Genomic DNA, 13,231 nt, shown 5'->3' on the forward strand with positions numbered 1-13,231 from the left:
CACGTGTGACAAATAAAATTTGATTTGGTTTTTAGAGCATCCATTGTCTGGTACAGCAGTCCAAGACTTACTACTGCTTACTGAAGACGGAAATAGCATGCCCAGGTAGTGGACAGAAGAAAATACAAATATAGTGAAGAATACACCGTAGATAATAATAATAATAATAATAATAATAATATGCCATTTAGCAGACGCTTTTATCCAAAGCGACTTACAGTCATGCGTGCATAGATAATTATAGATCTAAAGCTTCTCTCTTGCAGGTTCACCTGGCCACTTGGCTTTGTGATTAGGTAATAAACAATATCAAGTAATAGCAGACCTCATAAAAAAAGTTTTAATTCTTTGTATTGCATATTATACAGACTATGAAACAAAAACACAAACATTTTAAGACTACATAAAAGTCTGTTTTAACAGTGCCTTTGTGAGCTATCTTTATCTCTATTATATACAGCATAAGAACAAGGTAAGATAACTTTTTAATTATTGTGTTCCTCTTAAGAGGATAATGTTTTCCCTTTCATACATCATCATCCCAAAGGAAAATATATATATATGAGTCTTCAGGGAGCGACTATACAAGAAACACAGTCAGCATCAATATTATGGATGCTGTGAATTCAATATACAGTATACTTTCAAAGATTGGCTACTTATATATCAACAAATGTCATAATTGGCTCATTCTAACAAACACAAGTATGCACTTTGCATACTGAATGAGTAGTTTAAGAATATTCAATGAGAGACACTTGTAAAGTGGGTATTTTCTAGTTATAGGGGTTGTCAGCTATATACATCTGTATGGAGTGTTAACCCCCATATTAAACAAGTTTTAACAATATATACAGTGGGGGGAAAAAGTATTTAGTCAGCCACCAATTGTGCAAGTTCTCCCACTTAAAAAGATGAGAGAGGCCTGTAATTTTCATCATAGGTACACGTCAACTATGACAGACAAATTGAGGAAAAAAAATCCAGAAAATCACATTGTAGGATTTTTTATGAATTTATTTGCAAATTATGGTGGAAAATAAGTATTTGGTCACCTACAAACAAGCAAGATTTCTGGCTCTCACAGACCTGCAACTTCTTCTTTAAGAGACTCCTCTGTCCTCCACTCATTACCTGTATTAATGGCACCTGTTTGAACTTGTTATCAGTATAAAAGACACCTGTCCACAACCTCAAACAGTCACACTCCAAACTCCACTATGGCCAAGACCAAAGAGCTGTCAAAGGACACCAGAAACAAAATTGTAGACCTGCACCAGGCTGGGAAGACTGAATCTGCAATAGGTAAGCAGCTTGGTTTGAAGAAATCAACTGTGGGAGCAATTATTAGGAAATGGAAGACATACAAGACCACTGATAATCTCCCTCGATCTGGGGCTCCACGCAAGATCTCACCCCGTGGGGTCAAAATGATCACAAGAACGGTGAGCAAAAATCCCAGAACCACACGGGGGGACCTAGTGAATGACCTGCAGAGAGCTGGGACCAAAGTAACAAAGCCTACCATCAGTAACACACTACGCCGCCAGGGACTCAAATCCTGCAGTGCCAGACGTGTCCCCCTGCTTAAGCCAGTACATGTCCAGGCCCGTCTGAAGTTTGCTAGAGTGCATTTGGATGATCCAGAAGAGGATTGGGAGAATGTCATATGGTCAGATGAAACCAAAATAGAACTTTTTGGTAAAAACTCAACTCGTCGTGTTTGGAGGACAAAGAATGCTGAGTTGCATCCGAAGAACACCATACCTACTGTGAAGCATGGGGGTGGAAACATCATGCTTTGGGGCTGTTTTTCTGCAAAGGGACCAGGACGACTGATCCGTGTAAAGGAAAGAATGAATGGGGCCATGTATCGTGAGATTTTGAGTGAAAACCTCCTTCCATCAGCAAGGGCATTGAAGATGAAACGTGGCTGGGTCTTTCAGCATGACAATGATCCCAAACACACCGCCCGGGCAACGAAGGAGTGGCTTCGTAAGAAGCATTTCAAGGTCCTGGAGTGGCCTAGCCAGTCTCCAGATCTCAACCCCATAGAAAATCTTTGGAGGGAGTTGAAAGTCCGTGTTGCCCAGCGACAGCCCCAAAACATCATTGCTCTAGAGGAGATCTGCATGGAGGAATGGGCCAAAATACCAGCAACAGTGTGTGAAAACCTTGTGAAGACTTACAGAAAACGTTTGACCTGTGTCATTGCCAACATTTGAGAAACTTTTGTTATTGACCAAATACTTATTTTCCACCATAATTTGCAAATAAATTCATTAAAAATCCTACAATGTGATTTTCTGGATTTCTTTTTCTAATTTTGTCTGTCATAGTTGACGTGTACCTATGATGAAAATTACAGGCCTCTCTCATCTTTTTAAGTGGGAGAACTTGCACAATTGGTGGCTGACTAAATACTTTTTTTCCCCACTGTAAGCAACAATATCTGTATGAATGTCGGGGGGTAAGAAAGACAGAAAGTGCATTGGTGTTTTTCTTAGTCAATAAGAGACTAATTCAGTTATTTTATCTCTCCAATGGGAAGACCAGTTTAAAGAAGGTCATTTTAAAACAGTATAATAGAGATTTAGGATGAGTTTAACATGTAAAAAATCTCTCAGAGAACACTGAATAACACTGATCGATCTAGTTGAGTCCATACAGATGTTTAGAGCACAGTCAAGGGCACTGCAAAGTCTTTACAAAGTGAGGGTCTATGGACTCTTGGGCTCTTCCAGTGGACTCAAAGGGCCACTAGATGTTTCCTCTGCTGCCTGTCTCTCCACTTTGCTCTCTGGTCTCTCACATGTAACAGTCCCAAGCACCTTTGCACTGTGCTCCTGTGCTTTTGCCCTGAGTGCTGCGATGCTGTTCTCCCTCAGTTCCTCTTTGGAGATGGGTGACTTGCCCTCCACCCTCTTCTCCTCCACGTCGCATTCTTCTCCCCTCTGAATGGCTGGCTGCTGGGAACCGTCAGACTTCCCTGCTGGCTGGATGACCGTGGTCTCCATGGACTTTTTGTGCATCCCTGAAAAGAATTGGGGGTATTCGGATTTAGAAAAGCGTCTGCTGATTGGAAAGCCATCTTGAACTGAAAATAGTAAACAAAGAAATAGTTCTGATTTAGCTATAGGAATATGATCTTCAAATTGAGGGTGCATAATAAGTGTGGACTGATAGTAAATAATTGCTGTATCGGTTTTTTTCCCCCACTAGGCAATAAGTAAGCCTACCAAATATAAATTATGATATCTTGATCATTTCAGAGCCATTTGATGAAAGGATTAAATCAAATATTAAGTATTTGCCCTCTGCCCTGAATGACGAGGAACACAACCCACAATCACAAATAGAAAAGTAGAATGTGGAGAATATATGAGAGCAATAATTAATTCAAAGTAAAGCATGGAGGATGAAACCAGCTGTAAATGAAACATTAGTCTCATACCAAGCAGCCATGGGGCACAAGAGTCCATGATGCCATCCTTGGCGGACTTGAGGATGGAATCTGGTAGGGGGATGGAGTGACGGACCATGGCCCCATACAGCCCATACTCTGCCATCACACTGCTGCGACCCCAGCACTTCTCCCTCTTCCTCCATTTAGCCCTGCGGTTCTGAAACCAGACCTGTAACCCAGGAGGAGTCATTAAGTACCACCTATCAACACTGAAACTAGCAATATTCAGACACACTGACACTAGCAGCATCAATTAGTCTTCTAACTGACAGACACCACCACCTTAACAGACTCTAGCACTGCCATCACATTGCACCACTGTTGTCCACCTCTTGAAAAATCGTTTTATTATTTTTTTGTTCTGTTGTTTGTATATGGTTGTATTTTAAATGTGTGTGACTGTCCTTGTCTATCAGTGTATCAGTGTTTGTTACTTGTCGTGTTTTGTGTTTTTTTGTGGACCCCAGCTGCTGCTCTGGAAAAGCTAATGGGGGTCCAATTAAAGACCTAATGGCACTTTAGACAATTCTGTTATATAATTTGTGAAAAACAACATAACTAAATTTGGTCTTATTTCAGTCACTCTAGTGTTGTGTTGTTTTGAGATCTCTGTAAGACCCCTTGTGTAATGTTTGGCGATATAAGATAAAACTGATGTGATTTGATTCAGCACATTGATTTCCTTTACAGGCTGCAGGTGGTCTCTGAGTCCTGTCAGTCCCCGCCCAGCCTGAGGTAGTGTGGATGGATAGTCAGTGACACATCAACTTGCCCAATGCCAAGTGTGGAACTCCATGACCACTGGTTCGGGCCCCATGCTATCTGTCAGCTCAGTGAGAGGCCAAATTGATTTCATAGCACAACACAGAGCTGTTAAACAGCCTACTTGGCCACGTCTGATGGCTCTGTGTAGAGTGCAAAAAATAAGAGAGGAGGGGCATGGACAGATATGTCTCGACTGTGGAGGGGGAACAGCCATTAAATTGAAAATTAACAAAATCATTTCAACCCTTTTTCTGTTAATTCTAATGATAGCCCTTATTTCATACAATATAAATGTTTTATGAGAAATGGCTTCTCTGGCACTCAAAGGAAGCTGAGGGGGAAGCTGCGAGCAGAAGCGACCCCTAGGGCACGCCAAGACTGATTGAAAACTAAGTTAATTTCAAGCCCAATCGATGGTGGACAGGCGGGCAAATATCACGGGAAATTAAACGAGCGGGACTCGGGGGAGCGGCGCTATTGACCCGTGCTAATTCATTCAATGTAGTTATATCATTTGAACTCCCCGCGTCTCGAGCCAGCCTCCCCCAGGAACAAGGCAAGCTCATCTGATTTAACTAATTAGACTCTGTGAGAAAATTGGGTGTTACTTCTATTTACGATTGGAATAAAGTTATTTATTTATTTTATTATTATTTATTCGCCGCGAAGAGCCATAATGAGAACGAAATTAAACGGCGCTCGAGCAGATGGATGGTCCAGGTCACACCGCAATCTTCTTCTGCCTTGATAGCTTGATTAGGTCATTAGTGCTCCTCTCCGAGAACAAATTGTTTCACATCCAACTGCGCCTAATGAGAGATTATCTGGCGAGGTTGCTACTAGAGGTGTCTTTGTTCAGACAGGGAGAGAGGCATTATTGATCGATTTACGTGGGCTCACTTTCCTTCGCATAATATTAAGGAGCTAACTATTTCGTCAAGTGCAGAGTAAGCCTATTTCACTCCACTTTTCATTTTCCACGCCATTCATTGTTTATTAGATTCCTGCTTTATAACCTAGGCCTAGGCTATTTAAATTCCAAGACTTAAGCAAAAAAGGTAGACCTGCCTATAGTTCTACACTGCATAAACCTATTCTGGTACCAATAATGTCCTCTATTATTGGTACCTGAAAACCACCTGCTACCATAGGCCTTCTTTATGAATGACTTAAATAGTTTGTAAGAGACCTTATCTTAATTATTATAATACATATCAAAAGCAGATTACAGTCCCAATGTACAGTGACAGATGTCAGTGGTGGCTTAAAGTGATATTTGGGGATTTTGGCAATGAATGTTGGCCCTTTATCTACTTCCCCAGAGTCAGATGAACTCGTGGATACCATTTTTATATCTCTCCATCCAGTATGAAGGAAGTTAGAGGTAGTTTCGCGAGTCAATGCAAACTAGCGTTAGCGCAATGACTGGAAGTCTATGGTATCTACTAGCATGCGCCAACGCTAGTTATCAATTGTCATTGCGCTAACGCTAGTTAGCAATTGCACTATTGCTGGTTAGCAACTTCCTTCAAACTGCATGCAGAGAAATAAAAATGGCATCCACGAGTTAATCTGACTCTGGGGAAGTAGATAAAGGGTTTCAATGCAGAAAAGGTATTAAAGAACATAATTTGTCACTGATAATCACATCTCATTGGAGAAATACCTTTTACATTTAGCACAGGTTCTCCTGTAGGAAATATTTTGGAGAGTAACATAATAAGCCAATTTGAGTTTCTTGCAAGGGACAATGAGAATGATGTAAAAAACAATGTTTGACATAATATTTCAGTCATTTTATCCAGTAGATAATTAAAAATAATATTAACATGAAGAATGCTGTTTTGAGACATTTAAATGCTATTTAGGGGAGGAAGAACTCAAGTTACAAAATACATTTCCTCTGACATGATACAATAACAACAGTGCCAACAATAGGCTATAACCAGCTGTCATACCTGTATTCTGTCCTCAGGAAGCTCTGTTTTCATAGCCAGCATCTCCCGTGCATACACATCAGGGTAGTGGGCTTCGTTAAAGGCCTTCTCCAACTCCTCGAGCTGGTAAGATGTGAATATGGTTCTGTAGAAATATGAAATATGTGTAAATTGTGAGCATTGAAAAATGTTCGAAAGGCGAATAATAGGGGAAGCTCGGTTGGCTATTATTTATTTCAAACAGATCAGATGTACAAATGCACACCTTCATTTGCACGGTGCCAATGCATTCCATTACAATGGTGCATTTTAGAAATAGGCCTACAGTAGACTAAATCACATGTCCTCCAAAAGCAGCTGCTAGATCTTATTATTTAACATCTTATTATTTGATTACAATAAAAATGAGGCCTATTCAGTAGCCTATTTAAGGGAGTGCATGTATCCCAGAAAGCAATGTGTAGGACTAAAAACATGCAGCCTTTACATGCATTCAGTGAGTAGGCTACAAAAAATAAGTGGATTAATAAAAAAGGTTAGCAAAACATTTTTGCAGGCTCTAATCCTTTATATGCCTATATGCTGGTATAAAGGAAATCATATTTGGCCATTTCAATGTCTGATCACCTTTATTGAATAATAGTCTTCACAGACTAAGCCTTTCGCTATGAAAGGTAAAATGTAGGCTATGTCCATATGGTGTATTAGGCATACACTCGATGGTTAAAATAGGCCAATGCTTTCACACCCCAAAACAAATATACATAAAAATGAATGACAAAAATATATGGAAAAAGACGGACATGTTAGAGTAGGCTAGCCTGTAAATTCACATTTGAAATAAAATACGAGGCGTAAATATAATTTATTTGCTATGAAACATGTCAAACATTTAAATCCAAGGGCTATTGGGAAATAAGGCAATGCGTTACCTAATTGCGTTTAATTAACTTGAATTTCAAACATACCCTATTCGATTTAATTTCATGTTTGAAATAATAGCCTATTGGCCATTGACAACCTGTAAATCATCTCAGTAATTAGCATAGGCTACTATTTCAAATTATATCCTAGGCTAATCTTGTTATAATAGCCTGCACAAAGTCCAAAATAGTTGTTGATGAATTAAGACAGTTCAAAAGGCCTAAACAATGTAATATTAAAAAGGCGTGTTGTTAGGCCACACTAAAAATTATGAAACATGCGAGCTTCAGAAATTGAAGAAGTTATTAGCATTCTGATAAACAATAATATCATGTGTTGGAATGCAACGCTTACCGGTGCCGTCTTTTCTTCCGTTTCTTGCTCTGGCTTAATGAGTTCTTTGAGAGTTTTCGTTCGTTCGACGAAAGATCTTCGGAGTCTGTGAATATTAGAAAACGTGACAACATGAATGACTCGTTTGAGGGATTAGATCATATCCAATGTGTTATCACAATTGTTAGTGATGACATTGAGTAGGCTATGAAACAAAATGTCTAACACAAATGTTATCATTGTATTTTGTAATTGTTATTTTACTGACATAAGTAGCCTATTTATATTATTTTATATTATTATTAGGCAATGGTTATCCATTGTCCCTTTATAGTTCAGCCTAATACTACTTTTACTATTATTATTATTATTAATATTTTTATTATTATTATTATAAATACAAGTATATATTTTAAGTCCTTATTTTAGGCTAATGACAACGACTGAAATTCCTACCCGAACTGGCGGACTGGCTGTGGTCCAGAGGTCCCACAGTTCTGTTGTGGGGCTGCAGGTGAACGTTCTGAGCGTCCTGCAGGACCTCCAAAAACGCTGGTTGGCTGTAGAACGACGGAATCCCTCCAGGCCCGATTAATCCCATCCCAACTCCTACACCAGCGGTACCAAGCATTGACCTGGCGGCAAGCAGGTGCGCCCCAGCTGGCCGAGATTGCAGGGTGCTCCTCGGGTCCGCCGAAGGCTCTTTATTCAGCCCTAAAATCTCCTGGATCCCGAATCCCGTGCATCTGGGAGGGTGCGTGGCGCTGTTCTTTGATTGTTGGTGCAGGCTGTTACCTCTGTTAGCACCGAGAGAGGACGTTTTGGATATATTCAACGTTTCCGATAGCACTGCTCCTTGTTTACCTGTCATGGTGTCTTCGATAGTATTCCCTATTTTTAGCGGCTCACAGGTCGTTCCCCAGTGGACGATCCACTATGTATCACTCCAGACTCTTGAAAATTGTCCTTTTATCAAACAGGTCCCAACAAGAGTCAGAGCCCAGCAGCCAATCAACTACGAGGGATGTTTTGGGATTCCTGCGCATCAAGCATTACGCGCCTTTGGAAATGGTTTATTCCCTAAGAACTGATATATTAAGACTATAGGCACAGAACCCAGAGTGTGAGGATAACACAAAACGCCTGCGGATAAAGAGGATGAAACAGGTGGACGGAGTTAATGCCAATTTATTGGGGGGAAAAATGCATCAATACAGCCACAGGCCTTTTGCATTGTTTTTCGTTTGTATGCTAGCGTGTGTGGCTCGTTTATACTGTATATTAAATAGTACAATTATTCTGGTATTTAAACGTGATCTTGATATTATTATAATGCCATGCAGAATTAAAACTACATATGAGGCGGATTGAATGAATCCGGGCCTGGATTTAGTTACCAATTTCATAAAATGAAAATGCATGTTAGTCGGTGCGTATTAGACTCTTCATTGAATATATTTCAGACCATCTTCTAGTGGCTATTTCCATCTTCTATGATCGCCATGTCCATCCCTTGCCTCAAACATGAACGGATAATTGATCCGAGGCAAGGAAACCATCACACGGAAATCAAAGCCTCTCCAAAACGAGAGCTGGACGCGAACACACATCTCTGCCTCGCTACAGACTGATCTCACAGCAGCATACATGACAGATTAGTGGAGAGGGACATTTCGCATAAGAAATTGAAAATTAGGAAAGAATCTGGGCTACCAATGTGTAGGCCTATTAGAAGCTATTTATTAAGCAACGTTCTCAAATTAATTAATGCGAACAAAAACAACATTAGGCCTAGCCTATATCACTTTTAACCGTTTAGAAAAGGATAGTCCGAGTATCATTGAACCTCTTAAACCCAACAAGTTACTGATGCATGGGGTCATTTGGGGAGCATGCCAAGCATGTTCATAAAGTGCAATTACATTAATAAAGATGATTACCATTATCAAACATTGCACCATTTTATCGGATGTTTAATGTGTTACATAATTTTCTTTAGGCCCTATTTGTTTTACTAATGGATTTTTTCCAATCCACATTTTAATCCCCGGTGCAATCCAAAGCAATTTAACTCTGTGTGGAGGCTTTGCAGCTTATCTTTCTATATGCACAAGTCGCTTAGTTTAGATAAAGGCAGTTTATGTTTCATATTGTAATGGAGAGAACATGTAGCCTATTGTATTTTAATGTAAAAATGATCTATTTCGAAAAAAAAATCCAAAATCTTATCGAATTAGCCTATTTGAAAAACATTGATTTGGTATAAATTAAATTGGCGTTATACATATCAGGGGTCTTTTCCGCTTAATAAATCGGACACTTAGGCCTACATTTGGTGCAATTTACAAAGTAGCCTATACTTGGTTAGTTTTGAATATAATGAATTAATAATTAAATAGTTTTCGACACGTTTAATCACATTATATTGGGCAGTTGTAGAGTACCAGAATAATGCTTTCAAATGTAAACTACAATTTGGAAAATATTTACATATGCCCTTATGATGGGCAGATTTACGATTAGGCCTACTTGTGAACAGCTCCATGGGTCAAGTAATTAATACAACCCTTTTACGCATAGGAACTGGATGAGTTTGGAGATGTGTGTGGCACAATTTGGACATCTGGACAGATAATTACACCCAGATCATTTATGGAAATTGATTAAACTATTTGAGGGGGACAAAGCAAACTCAGATCTTATCTAAGTGCCATGTGGTAATAGATTAATACATGTCCTGGTTTAAAGGTGACAAGCAGAGAGTCAGGGGCGCCAGAGGAAGGAAGCAACGTTGGCGCGTGGCAAAAACAGTTGATACAAATCTAAAAAGTCACGTGACTGACAAGGTTTCAGCCAATGAAATACAATGGACAATTAGTATGCCTATTTAGTTATTCCACAACAAGAAATGACATGCTGATTCCATGGGAACTTGTTATTGTGGATGTGAAATTGATGTATGATGTCCAGCCATGACTATTGATAGAGAGCTAATCCCGTTGATGCCTGGTGTGGGTTATCAAATGTATAAACAAGACATTACAGACTGTCTCTGTTTTATGTCATTCTAATAACGGCATATCCATGCCAACAGAGAGGTTCATATAAGATATTAACCTATAAAGAACTAAATCTTACACATTTGAGGATAACACCCTTTCGATGTAGATAAATAGGGCTAGCAATTAGGGCATTGCAATATGTGCGTCAGAATGCATACATCTGGTAAAATGGCAATTCTGGTATCCTATTTTGCAGTTGAGTTCATCTACAGACCATTTAGATTTCGTCCATATCTGATCTAGTCGATGGGGTGAGAGACAGGGAGGTTAAAACAAAATAAATATTGTAAACTATAGCCCAGACCTAAAACTAATCTGTTTACCAAAATCATATTATACATCAAACAGTAAAAATTGAGCCACAGATTAAGAGGGTGAAAAATATTACCTCGACAATTACTCGATGACCAGTTGAAACTAATTAGGAGGCTATTAAGTGAACATTTCATTATGGGTAATGAAGAAATCAATGTTATCGGGATATGCTAATGACGCATCAGCCAGTCGAGATAAACCCATCTATTCACATGGAACCGTGAGTCAGGATGACCTGTCAATTACACCGCGGGTTCCTGCCCTCACTCCACCACCACTTCTGTTGCAATCTATCACGGCTTTGTTGTTTATTGTTACTAGAGACCCTCTCTCTCTCAGTAGCCTTTTAATAAACCATCTCCATATCACAATGACTCCACCCTGATTTACATGCAGATGAGATAACGGTCTAATTGGGTTCTAGATTAAAGGAAGATTTAGTTCACTCATTCGTGTATATTGGGTTGCCCATCAAAGACCACAAGATCTGATGGCTGCAGATTAAAAGGCAAACAAACAGCTGTTGCAAAAATGTGTTTATCTGTTGTTTCCCCTTCCCTCTGTTTCCATCTTGCTGTGGGAGAGTTGTCATGTTGTGTAAACCAGATTGCCCTCAAAGGTATGAGAAACACTTCTATAGGTCAAGATCCCAACTCAAGTGGATGGCCTGAGGATGATGTAAAGCTGAAAGGGGGCAGAAATAAACAAATGTGTGCTTTAGCTTTAAAACACATTACATATCCATTCCAAATATGATTATCTAGTGTGTTAGACAAACTGAGGTCATCTGTTGCAAAAAAAAAGTATTGACCTCTATAGGCTAGAGGTCAAACCAGAGGGTGTTTAACTGCATCACTTTCCATTTCACCATGCATCTAAATGTTGCAAACAAAAACCTCCCCCTTCGAATGAATACCAATTGTCTTCAGTCTGCAGTCATTTTGATTGGAAAGGCTTGAAGTCTATTTGTAATAATGAATAAGTAAAGAACTTGCAGTCCACAGGAAGGTCACTAGATAATGGGCTATGTGATGGGCTGTATCAGTAACATAACTATGCATTAGCCCAACCCCTGCAGATTGCTTGAGCTTGATATTTCATACTATGCAATCAAAATGAAGGATCACCGACGCTCACACTGCACACATCTGCAGTCGCCCTATACTGTGCAGATATAATGAACGAAAACAGCATTTTTCTACTCTAAGACTGCCAGCAGGTAAACCCAACACATTTTGTGATTCAGCCTGTTAAAGTGCTGAATCAAGCCCGGGCCCTTAACTCTATAGCTCTGTGTTGAAACAGTGAGCCGGTACTGATGACAGCACACATCTTGTGCAGAGTCAGGGGAAAACTAAAACACTGCAAGAGGTTCTGCTTTTTTCAATCCCCAAAGCACTGCCAAGGGCGTGATGACCCCCTGATGCAAAGTGAGTTTGCTAGCTCCAGTTCTCATGGTTCCTCTACAATGGCGTGTTTGGGAGCTGCCTGCCGGCATTGCTTAACTGGGCGAGGAGTTGATTAATTTGCACTAATTGACAGCTAATTAATGGCCTGAGGGCACATCGGATTGACGTTTGTCGGGGCAGCGAGGCTCGGTGAGGTCAGGCGATGTATTGTTGACGGACGGAGGAGTTTTTTCTCTCTGTATAGACGACCCCTCCATGGGGAATGACCTGTTTCTTGAGGAGCATCCAATGGACCGGAAGCCTTGCATGACAGGCAGCCACCAGTGATTGCACCATATTGTGAATGTCAGGTCATTTACTGTGTCAACGCTCAGTAGACTGATCAATGTACATCAGTCAATATCAACAAGTGTTAACCAGCCAACTCAGCAATAGGCCGTGTAACCAGTCAGTTCTACACTATCTGAGCTACACACTCACTTTTCACCCTTCTAATGATGTAAAACTTTGATGTGTTACAAGGTACAGTAGTGGTTCAATTTGACAGAAAATAAACACTGTACACTAGACTAGAGCAGATACATTTAACAGACTACAGGAGACTATAATAAACCCTGATGCAGTGGGGGTAAAATAAGTAGCTTGCCCTCCTCCCCCAGCTTACATTCCTGCCCATCAGGCCATGCTGTACTTCCACTCCCCCCACCCCACCCCACCCCACCCCACCCCACCCCACCCCACCCAACCTGTCTGTCACAGGAGTCTCCAGCACACACAGGAAAACACACACACAGTCTGGGAATGGGGAAATTATATAAATAATCAGTATTTTGCAAGAGGTGAAGCTGGGTACGTGCGAGAGGCAGGGGGTGCAGCCACTTGGGCAGTGGCTGCCTCTGTCCGTGTGACTCGGAAAGACAATTAGGAGCTTATTAGCGGCCTGTGGAGATGTGTAACTTGTGGAGAGTGAGCGCTCGCCAGCACGGCCAGAGCCCCTGCGACATCTCCAGCCGGGAACAG

The 13,231-nt window shown here is 40.5% G+C and overlaps 1 protein-coding gene across 1 annotated transcript; it reads right to left on the reverse strand.

The window, feature by feature from the left end:
- Window positions 1-2,720: 2,720 nt before the first annotated feature.
- LOC311102292 (visual system homeobox 2-like) lies at window positions 2,721-8,296 on the reverse strand (the record flags this gene model as incomplete). Its single annotated transcript, XM_084143589.1, has 5 exons — window positions 2,721-3,097; window positions 3,455-3,635; window positions 6,190-6,313; window positions 7,447-7,531; window positions 7,882-8,296. The coding sequence occupies 5 exons, from the start codon at window positions 8,294-8,296 to the stop codon at window positions 2,721-2,723; spliced, it is 1,182 nt and encodes a 393-aa protein (XP_083999715.1).
- Between the last annotated feature and the right edge of the window lie 4,935 nt (window positions 8,297-13,231).

Source organism: Coregonus lavaretus (assembly GCF_964263955.1).
Source record: "Coregonus lavaretus genome assembly, chromosome: 27".
NCBI classification, from domain to species: Eukaryota; Metazoa; Chordata; class Actinopteri; order Salmoniformes; family Salmonidae; genus Coregonus; species Coregonus lavaretus.